The sequence below is a fragment of the Rousettus aegyptiacus genome, unplaced genomic scaffold, assembly GCF_014176215.1.
Source record: "Rousettus aegyptiacus isolate mRouAeg1 unplaced genomic scaffold, mRouAeg1.p scaffold_m13_p_4, whole genome shotgun sequence".
Lineage (NCBI taxonomy): Eukaryota > Metazoa > Chordata > Mammalia > Chiroptera > Pteropodidae > Rousettus > Rousettus aegyptiacus.
The window spans coordinates 22,243,888-22,269,244 of record NW_023416307.1 but is presented as its reverse complement, the minus strand read 5'-3'; the positions used below and the strand labels follow the sequence as shown (position 1 = coordinate 22,269,244).

The window sequence follows — 25,357 nt, the reverse complement described above, 5'->3', positions numbered from 1 at the left end:
AGAGTTTGGAAAAAAAAAAAAAAAAGATACTTTCTTCAATGGTAGGTATAAAAACCAAAACACAGTTGACTCGTAAACAACACACTAGTTTGAACTGCATGGGTCTACTATAAGTGAATCTTTTTTAATAATTACTGTAAATGGTATTTTCTCTCTTATGATTTTCTTTAACAGCATTTTCTTTTCTCTAGCTTATTTTAGCATAAGAATACAGTATACAATATATACAATGTACAAAATACATGTTAATTGACAGTTTATATTATTGGTAGGGTTTCTGGTCAACAGTAGGCTATCAATAGTTAAGTTTTTAGAGGATTAAAAGTTACACACAGGTTTTCAACAGCACCCCTAGCTCCCATGTTGTTCAAGGGTCACCTGTATTCCAAAAGTACTCTACAATGAACTATTCCAAAATGACTACAGAATCAATCTCACTTACTATTTTTACAAGTTACCTAGAATAATAAATACAAAATTCAAGAGATAGAATAACTGGAGAGATTATACAAGGAAACAGAATTTACAACAAAGGTAAGTACAATGTAACAGAATTAAGGGATAATAAAAGATTTTCTTAAACAGAATTAACTTCTTGGAAATCTTCATGGTAGGAGAATTCTTCAACAAGGAACTCATGATCTTATTTTTTAATGGGATTACAAGACAATTTATAATGCTTCATAAATGTTTCACATTCACTGAAATGAAAAAATACAGGGGAAAAGAACACATTAAATAGCTACCAAAGGCATTTCCCTACCTTATACTGGTAGCAAGCTATACTTTTCGATTTTTCTCTGAAACAGACAATAATGTGGCTAAAACAGGAAGAGAAGGAAGTAGATAATTACTGAGTAGGACCTGGCATCTCCCTTAGCTCACAGATATTTATTTATGCTTGCATAGACATTCAGGTTCAATTCTGAAAGTTGTTTAAATGTTTCTGACATTGGCATAAATGTTCTTACCTAGTAGGTCCATGGAGTTTTAGGATGTCAGTGAACTCCTACTAAAGGACATGAAAAACTACGTATGTAAATATACGAAATTTTCTGGGAAGAAGATACATGGTTTTCATCAGGTTCTCCCTTTGATATCACAATTTGCATCTGATATGAACAAAGAAAGGTTAAGAATTAACCATCAACAAGGTTCTCCTGCTTTTGACATGCCAATAAACCTGGAATTTTCTCTATTCTTTGAATAAAGCATGGAATATAAGCTGTGGGCTTCTTTTGAAAGCTTCTTTCCACTTCCTTATTGGTTGCAGTAATTTATTCACACCTCATCTGAAGGTCCATTCTTAACACTTTGCTTATATACCTTCTCAAAATAGAAACTTTAAAAACCAAATCTGTACCTACTATTTTCTATGAAAAGCTTTGCTTTTAAAAAACATTTTTCACAAAATTTTAGTTTCCAGTTTTACAAATTAATAGGAATGCTTTGTGGTGCTATAGCTCCCTGGTCTCTAACCCAAGAACTTTGCTTCTTGGGTTTGTATTCCACAAGCTTGATGATGGGAGAATCATTTTAAATCTCTTTTGGCAGAGATTCCCATAGTTTTTGGAGTCTGAGCTAACAATATGCCTTTCATTTTACACTGCCACGGCACTTCATGTGTAGCACTACTAGACATCTACCTTGGCAGTAATAGCTCTTACGGCACAAACAACATTCTTTTTAATCTCTTCTTGCCCAATATCATAAGAGTTGCAAATACCACATGGTAATACATATACCTCAATGATAAAATATAATATATTTTCATGACACTTAATATGTATGTGACCGATTGCCTAAGAAGCAACTGGCAAAAGAACAAAGGTGGAAACAAGTGACCCAGATGTCCAGCAGAGGTTCTGAAAAACATATACAGTACAGAAGTAAATCTACATTATATCTGAATTTCAAATAAGGCAAACTCATAAATGAGAAGGCATTACTACACTCATAAAATAAGAGCGATCTGGAAAGAGATCTGGTAGTCATTATACACTTTCCTGGAGAGTAACATTTCCAATGTGCTGTTACAGTCAGAAAGGCCAACTGTAATAGTGGCCATTAACAGAAAGCATATTGGAAACAGAAAAGAAAATACTACCTAAGTCTATTTCTTTTGACATGAACCAGACAATGCATGAATGTGAAAATAAAATCATTAGGAAGGTAAGGGGCGGGGGCCTTCCATATGAAGGTGAACTATAAAACTTCGGAATCACAAGCCTGGAAATAATGCTGAAAGATAACTGGCACAAGATGCATAGATTCCTAAGTCAAGAGGCAATGACAGAGTGTGAACATGGATTATTTCACAAAAAAAAAAAAAAAAAAAAAAAAAGAATAACATAACCAACAGTAACTCTAAGAAATCCAGACTGGAGAAAATAAAAGGAAATAAGGAAATAATTTTTCATACCAAAAGGTTTTCTTTATTTCTTGTCACAATAATCCTATGAGGAAAAAACTTACTATATTTTTCCCCCAAAATGAGTATAGAACAAAATAAAAATAAAGGACATAATTAAGGAATACGTTACTTATAATTAACACCATTATAAAAACATACAACAGTTTATCTACTTTTAAATTACTTTGGTATTTTAAGTAATCATCAATATTTTTGGCAAGGTTTTACAATCCTGCAACTTCATAGGAATGAATAGGGGGAAATAATTTCATTCTCAATAAATTATCCTATCCATTACATACATCATGAGATATGGGAAATATTATTTTCTATCTGGGGTTATACCATGAAAATGTAAAACGATCAAGTAGGCAAAGAGAGAAAAATCAAAAAGGAAATCTTATGACAATAGGCTCATCTAGGACAAGGACTAGTTTAAGTGTCTGCTAACATTCAAGGAGCCACTCAATTAAAAGCATCGGCAGTTAGTTAAACCCAATAGTAGTGCCTATGGCAACCCACCATTGTAAATTCTGGCCTGGGCTCTGACCAGGAAACAAAGCATTCCCTATACAGCATTCTAATTTTCTTCTGTTGCTCCACAGTATGTGTGGCGCAAGAAATAGATAGCAAGATATTCAGCTACTGCTATAATGAAATCTCCTCAACCAAAAGCACATTAAATGTCTTTAACTTGATACTGCAGTAAATGTTGCATAAAGAAGTGCAGTCAATTTCTGGTTATCTATAACACTGAAGAGGTGTATATAAAATCAAAATGGACAGATCATCACTCACCTGTTCAGTCATGACCTCACACTACCAACAGTGAAATCTGTCTAAAAACCAGAAAAGTGGCTATAATTTAGCTAAGAGAGAATGAGTCTATTCAGTCAATCGGGACTCCCCATACAGGGCTCCCCACAACACAGCTGCCATCCTAGGTGGAAATCTGGGCCCCGATTTTAGCTGGGCAGAAAAGTGCTCCAATGTAAGTCAAGAACAAAAGAACTAGAATAGTGCTGCAGTTAAAAAGCCGAGAAGAAATGCGTATGAAAAAATAATCTACTTCATCATTAGAGAACACAAGTTTTATTTATACCAAGTAAGAATTTGGGTAGTATTAATCAACTAATTTTTGAAGGTGAAGACAACTAATTAATTTTTACTATACTTCTTTTGGACCTAAACAATTTTGATGTGAAGGTATTAAAACTGATTTAAAATACTCAAAAACTGGAAGGACATAGTATCAAAAAAAAAAGCATTCATTTATTTAATTGATCCAACACTACAGAGCTACATAAATTATTTTATTCAATGTAAATCGCTAAATTTTTTATTCATGGCTAATACTTAACAGTTCACATTTTGTTCAGTTTGAATTATGTGTTATAAACCTAGAAAATCTCAATTAAAAAAGTAGAAGGTGGGGTGAGAGGAGAGTACCCTGTTTTTAAAATGAGTTCATTAATTCCATAGGACTAAGAACTAAAAATCCATCTGTTTTGAATGTCAATGTAAAACTGCTGCTAGTTCCGGTGAAGGGCGTATTAATAAAAATAGTGACCTAAATAAAAGCTTACCCATCATTAGACCCAAAGTCTGGGCTTCATCTTTATTTTGGATAAATTTTATAAATATAAACCACCTAAGATAAATAAACAATAGAAACACATTTATTTAACTGTGCCCTTACAAAAATACACTAGATGTTTAAAACAAATTGATAACCTCTTGCATTTATGTGTAATGTTCACTTCATGCTCAATTTATTATCCTCAAGCAGACAGCTCACTTTTAAACCACCTGTGTACATGAACAATGTTGTTCAGCTTTGCTTCTCCAAAATTTTCTCTTCCTCTATTGATCCTGCATGGTCCACACCCATTTAAAAATTGGAAGGGGGAAAAAAGTGACCTTGTGAAAATAGAAGCCATAAAATCACCACACTTAGGGAACATTTCTGCCACCACTACTTGGTTATTGTAGAATTAACAATTGGCTTCCTCCTCTCAAAGAAAGTCTAAACCTTCTAGCCCTACAAATACTACATGTATACCTCTCCAGGGCCTCATGGCCACCTCTTTAAGGTAAACAAAAATTTGCATAAGAAGAGCATTTCCAAAACAAATGCACAGAGAATAAAAGCTCTATAGAAAACTAGAGCTCTATAGGGAAGCAAGTAGAAGCTGACCAAATAGGCAATAATGTCAATGTGAGTAAATGTTCGGTTCCTTGAAGTGGGTTTAATTATTCTTTTGGAGCACAGTTACATGATAAAATAGCAGGCACATTCTTTAGTTTAAAAAAGGTTAAAGTGGAAAATAATAAAGTTTTTGTTTAAAGGACTATGTTTCGTAAAACTTAATTTATAATTTAGAAACAGAATTAGAGCTAAAACTGAGTTCAATACTCATTTTATAAATGAGGACACTGAGATTCAGAAAGGCTGATCCAGAACTTTTTCTATACTATTTCTAATTTGTCATTAATGTCATCTCCCATAATTTCAAATTAGTTTCTCCATGATAGAAATGAGAATCAAGCAAGAAGTGATCATTATTGAGCTTAAAGATCAATCCATAAGCTGAAAATTAATAAGACTAAGTGCACAGCCATGTTTCTATAACAGTAACTAGAATCAGCTTTAGCAAGCTTGCTAGAATCCAGGGTTACGAACTGTGAATACTGTATACAATGGGAGAATGTATCCATGTCTGGGTGGTCAGAGAAGGCCTTCCAAGGAAATGTCTTTAAGTCAAGACCTCAAAGATAAATAAGAGATGAGAAAGAGAACAGAACATTTTGAGCAGAAGTAACCACATGTTTAAGGGCCCTGGAGGTGGGGGGGGGGGGGGGATTATAGAGCAACCATAAGTATGACTGGGATTAGAAAGATATGATTGAAAAGGCAGAGAGACCAGATCACAGAGAGACTGCGGGCTTACCAACATTTGGATTTTATTCTAAACCACTGAAATAAGGGAGGTACTATCAGATTTGCATTTTGGCTGCCATATTAAGAACAAATTAAAAGGGGAACTCCAGAAAACTATAAAAAATTTATTCCATAATTTGGAAATAACTATTTTCCCTCTTCAAATATTCAGAATCACATTCTGGGCCTCATAAAATAATTTGTGGCAATAAACAACACATTAAGAAATTATAGTAAGTTCTAATACTATGCTACTTAGCTGACACAATGATGTTGACTTATCAACTATTGAAGTGATAAACCCAAAAATAACATCTTTCGTTTAATTAAATGAGTTTTGAGAAATCTAGGAGTATTAACACATTTACCAGAATTTTTATAAAGAGCTGGAAAAAAAAATATCAATGTATTCATTATCACCTAAATAAAGTTAGCAATATCTCATTTTAAATGTTTTCTATTACATACTTAACAAAAATTGCACCATAAAGTTTAAGTTCTTAAGAAGAAAAAAATATTGTACATAAGAATCATATACTGTAATAATTATTTGATAGCTCCACATCTCTTTGTCTCTCATATGCTATATAATTAAAAGTTAACAAAATAACTTTCAAAAGAAGCTCTTATTTTGCCAGTGTTAGATACAGAACTCTCCTAGAGAGGAAGTAAAAGAAAGTTCTCCCTACTTATACACTGTCAAGGACAAAAGTAGGACTAATCAAAAGATTCCCACCAAGAACTCCCTGACATCAACTAATATTTCACTGATAACTCAGTAAAAGAAAATTCAATATATACAGACTTGATCTTTGTAAAATGGTTCATCTGTCAGGGATCTCTCATTTGCCATTCAAAATGACTAATCATGCTGAAAATTGTGCAATGCAAATTTTTCACTTAAAACTAAAAATGTAATTTTGTAAGTCAAAACCAACATATAAAAATACTGTTTATACACATAAGTTCAGTCTCTAAACACATAATTCTATAAAATCAAGATGTGAAGGTAAATGCTGTTTAAAATATTCTAAAATTTAAAAAATGTTTTAATTTTACTGGGAGTTGAGATGCTTATGAACCAACGCTTTAGTTTAGAATTAGTCTGAAAAAACAAGGCTAAAACTACCTTAAACAAATAGATAACCATTAAAGAGTCTTCAGGCATAGGTTAAAATATTCTTCTCACATAAATTTTTACATAATTTCACCCTTACCATTCAAACAAAGTATTATCCTCTAATAAGGACTATCCTAATCTTCAGCCAGCAATATTTTCAGGCTGATATTATTATTCTCATTTCCTTGAATAATATCCATACTCCAGGGCCATTTTCCTTCTCATATTCAATATCATGCATGCTTGTATCAAGGTTCCTTTCTTCATATCCTGTCACAGTATCAATCACTGCCTCCTGTCCACTCAATCCACTTTTGATTTATCAGCCGCCGTCTTTCTGGACTCCATAACTCGACCCAAACCATTTTAACAAGACATTGACAAATAGCACCCAGTATCACATCAACCTGTTCCACTTAGTAAACTAAGAAACAGTAACTGTGACATCTCTGCATAAGTATTCCATTCTATTCCCCAGACTGATGTATATTAATGAGGAGATGGTATTTGAAATGCTTCTTCCACATCAGCATCTAATATGATCAAATTAGGAAATGGGATGATTTATTAAATTTTGTAGAGCTGGAATATTTCTTTATATCGCTATATGTGTGGTTTCAGAAACTGAGCTGTTGCTTTCAATTTTTCTACTGAAGATGTGCCTGCATTTCACAGACGAATTATTGTCTTTAAAAAGATTGCAAGAAGGCAAAATGTTATTAAGCAAATGCTCAGTAAAACAAACTAAATCAGTTTTAAAATTCCTAATTTAATGTAAATCTTGGTTGTTTCACTGAAATTCAGTTTGTGATCTTATTAAGTCATATTTGCATTGTACTGTCTTGCTGTAGGACAGTTTTAAATTTATAGCATTACCAAGCAGCTTCACTTCTTGACTTTTAAGATATGTCCTCAATAAAATAATTGCTCTATAACCACGCATTTTGTTCTTATTTTCAGGTATAAGACAAAATAAAGATCAATGGGTTAATAAAGGAATAAAATAAAAATACAGAACGAACTCTTTGGGTCACTTCTATAATTTTCATAATTAGATATTAAAATGTTTTTATTAAAGTACTCCCCAACTGAAGTTCAATAACTGGGCAGTTTAAACTTTAAACAATGAATTAGTTTTTCATTACATCTATATATGAAAGGGACATTTAATATGTTCATCAAAATTTAGACTGGAAATGAGAAAGAATAATGTAAAACTCATACATTTTCCATAAACAGATTCTCATCTTACCTCATCTTCTATTTTCTATATATCCATATACTCCAGAAGTCAAACTCCACTCATTTAAAATTTATGAGATTTCCAAGTACAAAATCCACATTTAAGTGTAGATGTAGGCTAACCTCAGCATACTGGGTTTATAAGTTCAACAGTTTTCTAATGGAGCCACCAATGATTTATTTTGGTTCATGAACAAAGCAAAAGATTGTAAATAAATGAATTCTAAAGGAGCTCTGATTTTATTCATTAACTAGAAAATACCTGTAAAACTCAACAGAGCAATACAATGCAGGTAGTATATGAGAAGGAGGAAAACATTACAAAAACATGAAAAGGGTCACCCAGTAAAGAACTGTGTGATTCACAGATATCTACTACTTAGATTTTATTATGTTAACAAGGATCATCTGTTTACTTTTATGTGAAGTAATAATCTCATAATCTTAAAGAGGCTAATCTATCTTTTAAGTTTAAAAAAATTCAGCATTAATCGAGTTGAAGAAATACTACATTGTTAAAACAAAGTACAATGTTTCTCTTTAACACTCAGAAAAGGAAACCAGAAAAAGTGAGAACATCAGAAATGCTGTCTTTTAATCCTTAAATAATGAAGATTTGGAGAAAATGAGAATTAAACATATTTTTAAAAACCTGTTAAACTAGGAAAATGATAAAATAGAAGCAAACTCACAAGTATATTGTAAATATACAGAAACAACTTTTTTTAAACCCTAACATTTTTGCTAGCCTTTACACTTTACAAAGCACTTTCGATATACTATTTTTATTAGACAAATGTTGTTTCAGAAATTATGTTATACTCCTTTTCCAATTAATAAATATTTCTTATTTTTTCTCATAATAACACATTCTTAATAAAAATTTTCCTAATTTTCTCTAATAACAATAATCATGCTCTTCCTTAAAACTCTTCAGACTTGTACTCTACAAGATACAATTAGCAGATTTAAACTGCCTCACTCCGCGTCTGTCCCCTCTTTTGTGTGTGTATATGTGTGTGTGAATGTGGTGTGCTTTTCTTATAATCACACTTAATCTAAATGCTTCTTGAGAAGAAACCTATATTGCACTGAAGGGGAAAGAAACCACAGAAATAAGGCAATTAAAACACTACATTTTATGATACAGGGAAAAAAAATTTAAGAATTCATTAATTCCTTCAAATTTATGTTAACTTTCCAAATCTGTATGTAGAAGAATGTGTCAATATCTATGTACAATGACACATTTGCAACATGAAGGAGGAAAACAGGAAATGAAACAAAATACCCATAAAAAAATGAAATGCGAAGCCTGTGTTTATAAAATATAGCAAAATACACTATATACAATAACTGCTATATAAGATAAATATTGGTTGTTTTGTAAGTTTATTTCTACTCAAGAAAAACCTAACGTCAAAAAATGAAATCTATTATTTTAAGTTCATAGTGAGACTACGTTATGTTCATATACATGTAGTAAGAAGATGCACAATTCTAAGAAATCATTTAAATCAGTGATTACCTTACATCACACAAAAAGCCTTCAATTTCACTTCTTGAATCAAAATCAAAATATATCTCTATTAAGAAGATTCATGCCAAAGTATCCAGAGAGTCAATAACACTAGGAAATATTTGTCTGGGCATGCCTACCTACTTTCTAACTATAAAAATCTTAAATGCCAGCTACATATAATGGGCCGTTTGGATATGGTGCAATATAGAGCATTATTTTATCTCCATGTGAGACAATAAAAAGTAAATCAACCTGACTATAGAGTCTTCAATACCTGTGACTAGTAAAGTTAGAAAACAAATCAAAAGAAGAAAAAATAAAAATATATCAAAAGCCATAAAAATCTCGAAAAGAAAAAGCATTTGACAAAAATCAACACCCTTTTTATTTTTTTCAAAAAAAAATTATCAGCAAACAATAAATATTGAAGGTTCACAGATGGCTTCACAGGTGAATTTTACCAAACATTCAAAGAATTGTCACCTATCCTTCTCAAGCTAATTTAAGAGAAGTGACACCTCCCAAACTAACTTAAGAGGAGTGACACCTCCCAAACTTATTTTACAAGACCACCATTCCTCTGATTCCAAAGCCAGACAAATACATTACAAAGAAAATTATAGGCCAATAACCCTGAAAAACATAGATGTAAAAATCCTCAACAAAATATTAGCAAACCAAATTCAGCAATATATTAAAAAGATCATACACCACAATAGAGTGGGATTTATTCCTGGGATGCAAGTTTAGTTCAACATATGCAAATTGATCAACATGATACACTACATAAACAAAATGAAGGACAAAAATCATATGACCATATCAAGAGCTGCATAAAAAGAGTCTGACAAAATCCAGCATCCATTTATGATTAAAAAAACTCTCAGCAAAGTGAGAATAGAGGAAATATACCTCAACATAATAAAGGCCCTAGATGACAAACCCACAGCTAACATCATACTCAATGAGGAAAGGCTAAAAGCGATTTCCTTAAAATCAGGGACAAGACAAGGATGTCCACTTTCGTGAATTTTATCCAGCATAGTACTGGAAATCCTACCTAAAGTAATCAGACAAGAAAGAGAAATTAAATGCATCCAGATTGGAAAGGATAAAGTACACTGTCATTATTTGCAGATGATGTGATACTAGATATAGAGATCTCTAAAGATTCTACCAAAAAACTATTAGAACTGATAAATGAATTCAGTAAAGTAGCAGGATACAAAATTAATATTCAGAAATCAGTTGAATTTTTATACACCAATAATAAATTACCAAAAAGAGAAATTAAAAAACAATTCTAATTACAATTGCATCAACAAATAAAATACCTAGGAATAAACCTAATCAAGGAGGCAAAAGACCTGTATTCAGAAAATCTTAAAGATGTTTAAAAAAGAAACTGAAGAAGATACAAATAAATGGAAGTATACACCATTTTCATGGATAGGAAGAATCAACATTGTTAAAATGTCCATAATACCCAAAGCGATCTGTAGATTCAAAAGCAATCCCTATCAAAATCCAATGACATTGTTTACAGAACTGGAACAAATAGTCCTAAAATGTATATAGAACCATAAACACCCCAAACAGCCACAGCAATCATAAGAACAAAATTGATATGTGGTGACAGAAAAAAAATCTAACTGTGGTGAACACATATGCTATATATATATATATATATATATATATATATATGTATGTATATATATATGACCTACTGTTGAACTGTATACCTGAAACTTACGGGATTTCATTAACCAATGCCACCATAATAAAAAATAAAAATAAAATAAATTTTAAAAAATTAAAAAAGAAGAACAAAGTTGGAGGTATCAAAATATACGACACCAAACTATAGTACAAGGCTATAGTAATCAAGTACTGGCATAAAAACAGACACATAGATCAATGGAACAGAACAGAATCCAGAAATAAGCTCATGCCTATATGGTCAATTAATTTATGACAAAGGAGACAAGAATATACAATGGGGTTAAGGCGGTCTATTCAATAAATGGTGCTGGAAAAACTGGACAGATACATGCAAAAAAATGAAACTAGACCACCTTCTTACACCGCATACAAAAATACTCAAAATGGATTAAAGACTTAAATGTAGGACCCCAAACCATAAAACTTCTAGAAGAAAACATAGGCAATAAACTCTGACATTGCTCTCGGTGATATTTTTTCTGATCTATCTCCTCAGGCAAGGGAAACAAAAGGAAAAAAAAATAACAAATGGGACTACTACACCAAACTAAAAAGGTTTTGCGACTTAAAGGAAGTCATCAATGAAAACAAGAGATATCCATCAATGATACAAGTAATAAGGGGTTAATCTCCAAAATGTATAAAGAGTTCATGCAACTCAACACTAAAAATCCTAACAATCCAATTAAAAAATGGGCAGAGGACCTGAACAGACATTTCTCCAAAGAGGAAATACAGATGGCCAATAGACATATAAAAAATGTTCAGCATCACTAATTATCAGAGTAATGTAAATTAAAACCACAGTGAAGTATCACTTCACACCTGTCAGAATGTCCATTATCAATAAATCAACAAACAAGTGTTGGCAAGAAGGGGAGAAAAGGGAATCCTTTTGGTGGAAGTACAAATTGGTGCAGCCGCTATGGAAAACAGTATGGAAATTCCTCAAAAAATTAAAAATAGAACTACCATATGACCCAGCAATTCCACTTCTGGGTATTTACCAGAAGAAATCCAAAATACTAATTTGAAAAGATATATGCACCCCTGTGGTCACTGCAGCATATTTAGAATAGCCAAGATATTGAAACAACCTAAGTGCCCATCAACAGACGATTCAACAATAAGTTGTGGCACATATATACAATGGAATATTACTCAGCCATTAAAAAAATGAAATAATATTATTTGTAACATGATGGACCTGGAAGGCATTATGCTAAGTGAAAAGTCAAACAGAGAAAGATAAAGACCATATGATCTCAGTTGTATATGGAATCTAAAGAACAAAAGAAATGAAAATAAAAATAAAAATAAATTCATAGATACAGAGAACAAACTGATGGTTGCCAAATGGGCAGGGGTTTGTGAGGATGGGTAAAAAAGATGAAGAGATTAAGAAGCACAAATTGGTAGCTACGAAATAATCAAGGGGATATAAGGTACAGACAGCATAGGGAATATAGTCAATAATATTGTAATAACTATATATAGTACCAGGTGGGTACTAATCAGGCGGGATAACCTAGCAAATTATATAAATGTCTAACTACTATGGTGTACACCTGAAAGTAATATAAAATAATATTGAATGTCACCTGTTTAAAAAATCAAAAGCAAAATAATTACATGAACAATAAAAAGAAAAGAAAAATTATAGGATGTTCTTAATTTTATAAAGGGCAATCATAAAAAACCTACAGCTATATATGCCTTACTATTAAAATGTATAGCTGAAACTTATTTGATTTCATTAACCAATGTCTATGAAAAAATTAACTTAATAAATAAATAAATAAAAGTCAAAAATAATAAATAAATAAATAATGGAAAACCTACAGCTAACATAAGATTTGAAAATTAAAGGCTTTCCTCCTAAGATAGGAAAAAATGGCAAGGATGCCCAATCTTGCCACTTTCCTCCAATACTGAACTGGAAATCCTAGACAATAAAAAAAGCCAACAAAACTGAATAAATGACAAAGTTTAAAAAAGAGAAGTAAAATTCTCAATTTTCAGGTAATATAATTGCTTTTGCAGAAAATCCTAAGGTATACTCAAAATATGTACTAGAAATAATAAGAATAGCAAGGTTACAACATTCGAAATAAACACACAAATTATGTAAAATACACATCACACAAAACATATATATATGTTTTGTGTAGTCAATTATATATATGTAATTGACTATATATATAGTCAATTATATTTCTATATATTGGCAACAAATTATTTGAAAATAAAACAGCAATAATTCCTTTTCCAACTGTATCAAAAAATTTAAAATAAATTTAACAAAAGATGTGCAAGACGGCTACACTGAAAATTACAAAACATTGTTGGGAGATATAAAGAAAATCCAAATAATGCAGAGATAGACCACGTTTGTAGATTGGAAGATTCAATTTGGTACAATGTCAATTCTACTAGTCTATTGATTCAATTAACTCTCAACAAAAATTCCAGTAGGATTGTTTGAGAAGTTATCAAGCCAATACTAAAATTCATATGGAAGTACAAAAAATGATGACTGATTTTAAGACTTACTATAAAATTATAGTAATCAAAATGGTGGGGTAGTGGTATAAAAACAGAACAAAAGAACCAGACGGTCCAGAAACAGAATCACTTTCATATAGTCAGTCATATAGTTGACTGGTGTTTGACAGGCACCAAGATTATTCTGTAGGAAAACAGAACTTTTTTTTAAATGGTGCTAGACCACCATATGGAATAAAAATAAACCTCTACCCATATCTCATACCATACGCAAAAAGTAATTTCAGAATAATGTTGGCAAGGTGGCAGAATAAGAAGTCCCAGCCCCCTTTTGCCCTACAGAGATGATACAAAAACAATATACAGACCAAAATATCTTTGAGAACGTCAAAAAACAATAAAGCTGCAGTATGTAGGTGAGCACAAAGCCAAGAATAGCCACACTGAAAGGGATAAAAAGAGCCATCACTTTACCCATAATGACCTCTCCCCAAAAAGCAGGCACAGCTCAGCTTGGCTTGTGGCATCTCTTTTGGGGAGTGAAACATGCAGCTAACATTCTGGCTTTAAAGAGAGTTGCTCAAGGGACTGGTTTCTGTCTTTCCTGACTCTACAGGAACCAAGATGGTTTGGATGACTGGGAGCTGCTGAAACAAGGGAGAAAGGCAATAACTTACTGGGGAACCAGAGGACCAGTGGTGCAGCAAAAAAGTAGCCAGCATGGCTCAGTACAACCAGAAGGTACCTAATTCAAAGTTTCTACCTTGGGAAGGAGATAGAAGAGTGAAGCATGTATCCAGTGTTCCAGATTTTCAGAAACTTACCTGAGAAAAAGATGTCTTGCCTGATTCAGAGTGCTGACGGGAAGCTGGTATACTTTGGCTACCTGGGTGCCACTAACAAAAAAGGAGAGTATGGCTCCTTGTTGCTTAGCACCAGAGAACCTGAATTACCACAAATACACAACAGAGGGAGCAAGAGATTGCAAACTCGTACAAAAGAAACCGGTAAACTTCAAAATAGAAAAATACACGCACAAGTTAAAAGAAGTTGCAACCTCTTTAAAAAAGTTTTGGAAAACCCCTACTGACCAGTCACAGTATTTCCCTGTATGAAGCTAGTCCTTAAACTCAGCAGAATATTACAAAGCTCATGAAGAAAAAGAGAAACAAAACCCAATCAAAGCAACAAAATAAATCTCTAAAAATCAGTCCAAAAGAAACCAAGACCTATGATCTGCCCAACAAAGAATTCAAAACAATGGTCTTAAAGCTATTCGATGATATACAATACAGATATACAACTAAATGAAATCAGAAAAATAATTCACAAACAAAATGAGAATATCAACAAAGAGAGAATACAATAAAGAACCAAACAATGTGGTGGACTGTAGAATACAATAACTGAATTGCAAAGTTCCCTAGAGGGGTTCAACAGCAGATCTGATCAAGCAAAACAAATAATCAGTGAACTCAATTGCAAGTATTCTGAAAATATTGAGAGGAGCAAAACAAAGAAACAATGGCAAAGAAGAAAAAGTGTAAGGAAATTATGAAATACAAATAAGGTGACTAATATATGCATTATGATAGTTCCAAAATGAGATGAGAAAGGAACAGAAAGCTTATTTCAAGAAATAATGTATAAAAACTTCCCAAATGTGAGGAAAACAATGGACATTGAAATTCAAGAAGCTCAAAGGACTACAACTAACCTGGATTAACCCAAAGAGGCCCACATCAAAACTCATTTTAAATAAACTGTCAAAAGTCAAAGACAAAGAAAGCAGCAAGAGAAAAGTGGCTCATTAAGTACAAGGGCATTTCCATTAGATCATCAGTGGATTTCTCAGAAGAAACCTTATAGGCCACAGGGGAGTGGGATGATATATTAAAAGTGTTAAAAAATAAAAATAAAAAAATAAAAAACTGTCAAACAAGAATAATCAGCAAAACAATCCTTCAAAAATGAAGGAGAAATAAAGAATTTCCAGATAAACAAAGGCTGACGAGTTCTTCATCACTAGATCTGCAAGGGAGTCCTATAAGTTAAAAAGAAAAGGACATTAGACAAACAAAAAGCATATAAAAATAGAAAGCCCACTGTTAAAGGTAAACATATAAACAAATGAAAAATAGTGTAATATTATAATGGTCACGAGTAGAGCAGTTTTAATTCCGGTACAGAATTTAAAAGACAAAAGCATAAAAAACTATAAACCTATGTCAATGGATACCATTATACAAAGATGTAACTGTTAACAAAATGTCAACAATTAAAAAATGTAAAGGATATAAAGGAATCCTTTATACTACCCTTGTACATTTTCATTAAATGTGAAATTAACAGAAAATAAAGTTTCCTATATATCAGCAATGAGCAAGTAGAATTTAAAACACAATACCATTTAACATCAGCACGCCCAAAATTAAGCACTTAGGTATAACAAAATATATACAATAGCCACCTGAGGAAATTATAATATTTTGATGAATAAAATCAAAGCAGAACTAAATAAATAGGGAGATGTTCCATGTTCATGGATATGAAGATTCAATATTGTCCAGATAACAGTTTCCCAACTTGATCTCTAGATTCAATGCAATCCCAATCAAAATCCAAACAAGTCATTTTGTGGCTATCAAACTGATTTTCAAGTTTTTATGGAGAGGCTAAAGACCCAGAATAGCCAACACAATATTAAAGAAGAATAAAGTTGGAGAACAGAAATTACTCAACTTCAAGCCTTACTATAAAGCTATAGTAATCAAGGAACCATGGTATTGGGAAAAGGACAAATATAACAATGGAACAGAATAGAGAGCCCAGAAATAGACCCATATAAATACAGTCAGCTGATCTTTGACAAGGGAGCAAAAGCACTACAATGGACCAAAGACAGTCTTTTCAAAAAATGGTGCTGAAACAGCTGGACATCCACATGCAAAAAAAAAACCTAGACACTGACCTTATACCCTTCACAAACAGTAACTCAAAATGGATCACAGACCTAAGTATAAAACATAAAACTATAAAACTCCTATTTTTTTAACAAGCAATGTAGATTTTATTGAAGCTTTTAAAGATAACAGGAGAAATCTAGATGACCCTGGATATGGCAGTTATGTTTTAGATACAACACCACGGAATAATCCAAGGAAAGAAATAATAGATAAGCTAGAGCACATTAAAATGTAAAACTTCTTAAAAATGGGTAAAGGTGGTGAAAGGTACAAACTTCCAGTTACAAAATAATTATGGGAATGTGATGCACAGCAGGGTGACTATAGTTAATAATCTGTATTACATATTTGAAAGTTGCAAACAGAGATCTTCAAGCCTTAATCACAAGAAAAAAAATTTTAAAGAACAATGACAATATCTTGAATGATATTAAGGATTTTCAAGTTGTTTATAAAAAGTAGTTTGAAAATGCCACATATTTTTCCCTTAAAAATATCAAATACAAAAAAAAAACCCAAAAAAAAAAAACCCAGCTTCTACTCTGTGAAATCAGACAATATCCACAGGATAAGAAGACAAACCTTAGACTGGGAGAAAACATCTGCAAAAGACACATGTGATAAAGGACTTTGTAAAATATACAAAAAAGTCCTAAAACTCAACAATAAGAAAACAAACAGCCCAATTAAAATATGGGCCAAAGACCTTAAGAAACAACTCACCAAAGAAGATACACAGATGGCATATAAGCATATGAAAAGATGTTTCACATCACAAGTCATCAGGGATATGCAAATTAAAATAATGAGATACCTAAAAACTTATTAAAATGGCCAAAATCCAGCAACACCAAATGCTGGTAAGGATGTAGTGCAATAGGAACTGTCATTTATTGCTGGTGGAACGCAAAATGGTATGGCCACTTTGGAAAACAGTCTAGCAGTTTCTCACAAAACTAAACATACTCTTATCACATGATCCAGCAATCACACTCTTTGGTATTTACCCAAAGGAGTTGAAAACATGTCCACATGAACACCTACACTTGGTCTTAGCAGCTTTATTTACGATTTCCAAAACCTGAAAGCAACCAATATGTCCTTCAGTAGGTGAATGGATAAATATTGTACAGGTATTCCCACTTTCCGATAGCTTGAGTTATGCCACTTCACTTTCACTAAAGACCCACGTTAGTATAGTAATGATCTCTTCGGCTTTCTTTCAGTTAGCCAAAACAGGTCCTAATGTACAACTTTTCTAAAAGCAAAGTGGCTTAACTCTAACTTTAGGAAACCAGGGGATACTCTTCCCTTTGCACCATTTTGGCTTATGAATGTTTCATAAGAATACTCTACTTGTGTATAGGGGGGTATAGTGTTAAAGAGACATGAGCTATCAAGCCATGAAACAACATGAAAGAAACTTAACTATATATTACTAAGTGAAAGAAGCCAATCTGAAAAGGCTATATACATACTGGATAATTCCAACTATATAACATTCTGGAAAAGGCAAAACTGTGGGGACCATAAAAAGATCAGTGATTGCCAGAGGTTAAGGGGATGGGGTGAAACAGGCAGAGAGCACGGGATATTTTTAGGGCAGTGAAATTACTGTGTATGAAACCATAATGATGGATACATGTCATTATATATTTGTCTAAACCTATAGAATATACAACACCAAGAGTATACTATAATGTAAACTATGGACTTGGGGTGATTACAATATGTCAATGTAAGTTCATCAATTGTAACAAACGTACCACTCTGGTCTGGGGGATACTAGTGACAGAGAAGGCTATTTATATGTGAAGGTGCATAGGAAACCTTTATACTATCCTCTCAATTTTCCTATGAACCTAAAACTACTCTAAAAAAATCTTTAAAAAATAACTATAACCATAAAACTAGGTTAACAAATACACAATATACAAAGATACAATTTGCAACATCAATAACATAAAGTGTGGGTGGGCAGATGTTAAAAATTTTATATGATTAAAATTAAGTGTTTATCAGATTAAAAAAAATTTTTCGAATTATAACATGTTTTATGTAAGTCCAATGGTGGCCACAAAGAAAATATCTATAGAAGACACACAAAAGAAAATAAGAAAGGAATTAAAGCACATTAGTACAAAAAAATCAACAAAACACAAGTGAAGGTAGCAAGAGAGAAAAAGACAAAATACTACACGATACATAGAAAACAACAAAATGGCAATAGTAAGTTTTCCATGTCAGTAATTAGTTTAAATGCCTTAAACTCACCAATGAAAGACATAGACAAGCTGAATGGATTTCAAAAATCAAGATGCAATTATATGCCTTCTACAAAAGACTCACCTTGGGTGTAGATAGAAATTGGCTAAAAGTGAAAGGACAGAAAAAGATATTCCATGCAAATGGTAACCAAAAGAGGGTAGAATAGACTTGTTTATATCAGGCAAAATAAAGTTTAAATCGAAAACTGTCAAAAGAGGAAAAGAAGGCATTAGGTAATAATAAATAGGTAATTTTGCCAGGAGATGTAAAAATTATATATATATACACACATATATATATATATATATGCAGCTAATATCAAATATATGAAGCAAACATTGACATAACTGAAAAGAGAAATAGTAACATAATAATAATAGAAGATTTCAATACTCTGCTTTCAATAATGGATAGAACTATCAGACAGAAGATCTATAAGAAAACAGAAGACTTGAACAACACTATAGACCAATGAAACCTAACAGACATATACAGAACACCGCCCCCCCCGCCACACACACACACACACACACACACACACACACACACACACACAACAGCAGCAGAATAAACATTCTTCTCAGGTGAACAAGGAATATCTTTTATGACGGATCACATGTTAGACCACAAAATAAGCCACAACAAATTTAAAATGATTAAAATCTCACAAACCATCTTTTTTGACCACAATGAAATGAAACTAGAAATCAACAACAGAAAAACTAGAAAATCCATAAATATGTGGAAATTAAACAACATACTCTTGAAAAACCAATGACTCAAAGAAGAAATCACAAGGGAAATTAGAAAATATCTTGAGACAAATAAAAATGAAATCACAACATACCAAAACTTATGGGTTTTAACAAAAGCAGGTTTAAGAAGGTAGTTTAAAGCTGGAAATGCCTACATCAAAAAAGATGAAAGATCTCAAACCAATAACCTAACTTTATATTACAAGGAACTAGAAAAGGAACAGAAAGTTAGCAGAAGGAAGGAGTTAATAATTATTAGCTCAGAAATATCAAAATAGAGTATAGAAAAACATTTTTTAAAAAAATCAGTAAAACCCAGAGTTTATTTCTTGAAAAGATCAACAAAATTGGTAAGCCCTTAACTAGATTAACTAAGAAAAAAGGAGACTCAAATAACTAAAATCAGATATGGTAGAGAAGACATTAAAATTGATGCCAAAGAAATAAAAAGGATTATGAGAGTACTACAAACAGTTATACACCAACAAATTGGATAACCTACAAGAAATGGATAAATTCCTAAACATATAAAACCTACCAAGACTAGATCATGAAGAAATAGAAATCTGAACAGACCTGTAACACATAAGGAAGTTGAATCAATAATCAAAAACCTCCCAACAAATAAAAGCCTATGACCTGGTGGCTTCACCGGAGAATTCTACCAAACATTTAAAAAAGAATTAATGCCAAGACCTCTCAAACTTTTCCAAAAAACTGGAGAGGAGGGAGCACATCAAAACTCAATTTATGAGGCAGGATTATTACCTTGACACTAAAGCCAGAAAAAGATACCACAAGAAAACTACAGACCAGTATCCATGATGAATATGAATGCAAAAACCTCAACAAAATATCAGCAAACTAAATTTAGCAGTATGTTAAAACAATCACACATCATAACCAAATGGGATTTATCCTTGAATGCAAGAATTTAGTATACAAAAATGTAATATACCACACTAACAGAATAAAGGACAGAAATCACATAATCACCTCAATTGATGTAGGGGAAAAAATTTGACAAAATTCAATGTCTTTTCATGATAAAAGCACACAAATTAGAAATAGAAGGTAAGTATCCCAATAAAATAAAGATTACATATGAAAGGTTCAGAGTTAATATCATACACAACAGTGAAAAACTGAAAACTCTTCCTCTTAGATCAGAAACAAGGCGAGGATACCCACACTCGCCACTTATATTCTTAGCCAGAACAATTAGGGCAACAAAAACAAAAATATAAAAGACACCCAAATTAGAAAGGAAGAGGTGAAACTATTTAACCATTTTTGTTTACAGATGACAGGATTTTATATGTGCAGAAACCCTAAGATTACACACAAAAACACGCACCAAAAAAAACCCTGCTAGAATAAACAAATTCAATAGCTGCAGGTTACAGAATCAATGCTCAAAAACCAATTGTATTCTTGTATACTAACAATGAACAATCTTAAAAGGAAATAAGAAAATAATAGCATTATACTTACAATAGCATTAAAAAGAAAAAGTACTTAAGAATAAACTTAACTAAGGCAAAAGTTTTATATACTCTAAACTGAAAACCATAGCTGAAAGATATTAAAGGTGACACAAACAAATAGAAAGATACTCCATGTTCACGGCTTGAGAAGACAATATTGTTAAAATGTCCATAGTACCAAAGCTACCTACAGATTCAATGTAATGCCTATGAAAATTTCAAGGGCATTTTTTGCAGAAACAGAAAAAAAAATCTAAAATTCATATGGATCCCAAAGAGCCCTAAATAGCTAAAACAATCTTCAGTAATAATAAAGTGAGAAGCCTCACACTTCCTGATTTAAAAATATATTTCAAAGGTATAGTAGTCAAAATAGTATAACACTGGCATACAGAAAGAAATATAGACAAACAGAACAGAATAGAGAGCCCAGAAATAAACTCTCATGTATATAATCAAATGATCCTGGACAATGGTAACAAGACTACACAAAAAGGATATGATAGTCTTTTCAATAAATATTGGGAAAGCTGGATATCTACATGCAAAAGAATAAAAATAGACTCTTAACTTATACCATATATAAAATTAACTCAAAATGGATTAAAGACCTAAACATAAGACCTAAAACTATAAAACTCCTAGAAGAAAACACAGGGAGAAAACTCCATGACATTGGAATGGGCAATGATTTCTTGAATATGACACCAAAAGCTAAGGTAACAAAAGTGAAAATAGACAAATGGTACTACAATTTCTGTGTAGAAAGGGAAAGAATCAAGATTGAAAAAACCTATCAAGTGGGAGAAAATATTTGCAAACCATACATTAAATAAGAGGTTAATATTCAGTGTAAAACAAAACAAAAAAAAACTCCTATAACTCATTAATAAAAAAATAACCAAATTAGAAATTGGTCAAAAGATGGTCAAATGACTCAAACATTTCTCCAAAGAAGATGTATAAATGGACAATAGGCACATGAAAAGATTCTCAACATTACTAAACCATCAGGGAAAGGAAATTCAAAACCACTAGATATCATCTTACACTTGTTAGGATAGCCACTATCCAAAATAATAATAATAATAATAACAACAACAACAACAACATACGTTGACGAGGATGTGGAAAAATTAGAACACCTGTGCACTGTGGGTAGAACTATAAAATGGTGTAGCTGCTATGGAAAACAATATGAAGGTTCCTCAAAAAATTAAAAATAGAACCTACCATATGATTCAACAATCTCACTAGTTTTGTAAGGTATAGTCCATAGTACCAAAGCTATTCAGTTCTTCAAAAAGAACTGAACACAGGATCTTGATGAGATATGTGCACACCCATGTTCATTACATCATTATTTACTATATCCAAGATGTAGAAGCAACCTGAATGTCCATCGATGGATGAATAGTTATAAAATGTGGTATATACATACAATGGAATATATTAAACCTTTAAAAAGAAAGAAAATCCTGTCCCATGACACAACATGGGACATTATGCTAAATAAAAAAAAAGTGCATGATTCCACTTATATATGAGTTGTCTAAAACAATCAAATTCATAGAAACAAAAAGTAGAATGGTAATTGTCAGAAGGTGGGAGAAGCAGGAAACTGGGAGTTGTTGTTCCATGGGAATAGTATTTTGGTCATGAAAGATGAAAAAGTTCTAAAGATCTGTTTGTACAACAATGTGCATATACTTAACAATACAGAACACTGAAAAACTGTTAAAAAGTATAATTTGTTGATTTTACCACAATAAAAAATCAATATAAGTGCATCATAGATACATACAAACATAAGAGCTAAAACTATAAACACAACTTAACACCAAGAGATACCACTAAAGCCCACCGTGTTGGCTAAAATGAAAAAGACTAACACCAAGTGCTGGTGAGTTTACATGTAAGTGGAACTTATATACATTCATTGTTGGTGGGAATATAAAATGATACAATCATGGAAAACCATTCGGAAAACTTTTGACTATACCTTACAAAACTAAACCAGACACCTACCTTATGACTTACAAGTTTCACTGTTAGTTGCTTACTTAAAAGAAATAAATATAGGTATCAACAAAAAGACTTCTAAGAGAAATGTTTATAGCAGCTTTATTTATGATAGCCAAACCCAGAAATAGCCCAGGCACCCATAAATAGAAAAATAGTAAATAAACTATAGCATAGTCACTGTTCAGCAAAAAAAAAGAAGAACAGAGTAGTGATACAAAGATCAAAGCATTATGCTAACTAAAAGCCACATGCTAAATATTACTATGATATGGTTACATTTACATAAAATTCTATTGTTGATAGAATACTATCAACAATTTTAAAAAAAAGGGATGAACTATGACATGTATGAATCTCAAAAGTACCATGAACAAAAATTTATAATACTCACATGAAAACTACTATGGTAGAAAAAACCGAAAACAGTGGTTGCCTCTGATAAGAATGTAAGCAAGAATCTGGCAATAATTATGAGGAGATTTTCTGGGGTAATGGTAATATTCTATACTTGCATTTGTCAAAATCCAGTAAATGTATGCTTGAGATTTGTATATTTCAATGTATTCAAATTTTCCTCAAAGAAAAACATTTCAAAGTTTTTGTTTTCAAAAGAAAAATTTGTAAAGGAACACTGAACTCTACTTAGTGATAAATATGCTGAAATATTTAAGGAGAAAGCTTACAAATGTCTGCAGTTGAAAATGTGTCCAAACACCAGGATGAGTTAACAGATAGAGGAATAGATAAATGGATAGATATGTAATAAAGTAAGTAAAATGTTAATGGTAATAGCTAGGTGATCGATATACGAATATTCACTGTAAAATTCTTTCAATTTTACTATATATTTGAAATTTTTCATAAAATTATGTTGGAAAAAATCTATGGGATATAGTCACAACAGTGATTAGAGGAAAATTCATAGCCTTCAATACTTTTATCTACAGAAATGAAACACAAATATAAATAAATTCCCAGCCCAAAAGACTAGAAAAAGAATAACAAACTAAAACAAAAGAAAGCACAAAGCAAGAAATAAAGATAAGAGCAGGAATTAGTAAGGTAGATAATAAACAGAAGATCTAAATAATAAGTCAAAATCAATTTTTTTAAAAGAATTAACAGAGACAATTCACCAGCTAACTTAAACAGCAAAGCACAAACATACAAATAAATGACAAAGAAAATAAGCATTGAAACAGAAGGAAAGAAAAATTTTAATAATAAGAAAGTACTCTACAGATCTCCAGGTATATATATTTCAAAATATAGAAGAAATGAATCATATACTATAAAAATACAGTTTATCAAAAGTAAACCTGTAGGAAACAAAGTTTAGACTGATCAATTTCTGTTGAAGAAATAAAGTTATCAATGAGTCACTCTACAAAAAAAGCACCAGGCTCAACTTCTGCTTCGTTGCCTCCAAGAGAGCAAGATGGGTCATCAGCAAATGTATTGGAGCCATCCGAGAAAATTCGGCCAGGGTTCTCGTTCTTGCCGCGTCTGCTCAAACCCACACGGTCTGATCCAGAAATACGGCCTCAATATGTGCTGCCAATGTTTCTGTCAGTATGCGAAGGATATAGGCTTCATTAAGTTGGCCCACGTGAACTTCCATGAATGGGTCATTTCAGACATCTACTGCAGAAACAATGCTAGCTCTTTGTATATAAAATAAAAATTTCAATTATGAGTGTTTTATTGTAAATGGAAGCCACATCATCATAGAAATCTTTTAAATTTTGCTATTATCTTCTTAGTGGATTTAACTTCAAAATTTGTGGCTTGTTTACCTACCCCTGATTATATAAAAGTATTCATGCTGGGGGGGGGGGTGCGGGGGAGGGGGGGGAAGCACCAGGCCCAGACAGTTTCACGAATTTACCAAAATTTCAAAGGTCAGATAGTCCTAATGCTCCATGAATTGAGAAAACAAAAATAAAGAAAAACTTTGCAATTCTTTTTATGAAGCAAGGATGATGATACCTAAACTTGATAAACAAAGTATAAAAAAAATTACAGACCAATATCACATATAAATATCAACATAAAAATACTAAATTAAAAAATAAGTGAACAGAATTCCACACTACATTAAAAAAATAATACATCAGGGCCAATTGATTTTTCCAGAAATGCAAGATTAGTTCCTTAACAGATCTAAGAAAACAAAAACCATGTGATTATATCCACAAATGATGAAAAAGCCTTCAACAAAATTCAATATCCATTCCTGGAAAAAAAAATATATAAAGTGATAGACCCTCTCTTAATATGAAAAAAATATACACACTTTATCCCTAGAGCCAGTGCATTTCTTAACAGGAAAAACACTCGAGGCATTTACACTAAATCAAGAAAAAAAACAAGGATGTATATCATTTCCAC

General features: G+C 32.0%; 2 protein-coding genes across 3 annotated transcripts in view; one reads left to right on the top strand and one right to left on the bottom strand.

The window, feature by feature from the left end:
• The window catches only part of RSRC1 (arginine and serine rich coiled-coil 1), a 349,184-nt gene that overhangs the window by 304,064 nt on the left and 19,763 nt on the right, over positions 1 to 25,357 (bottom strand). The window lies entirely within an intron of this gene.
• On the top strand, positions 24,381 to 24,647 carry LOC118601591 (40S ribosomal protein S29-like). The gene has a single exon (XM_036218838.1). It carries the CDS (start codon positions 24,405 to 24,407, stop codon positions 24,645 to 24,647), a length of 243 nt encoding a protein of 80 aa, XP_036074731.1. The 5' UTR covers positions 24,381 to 24,404.

Coding starts and splice junctions, on each gene's coding strand:
- LOC118601591 (XM_036218838.1), top strand. CDS start 24,405: ATGGGTCATCAGCAAATGTATTGGAGCCATCCGAGAAAATTCGGCCAG.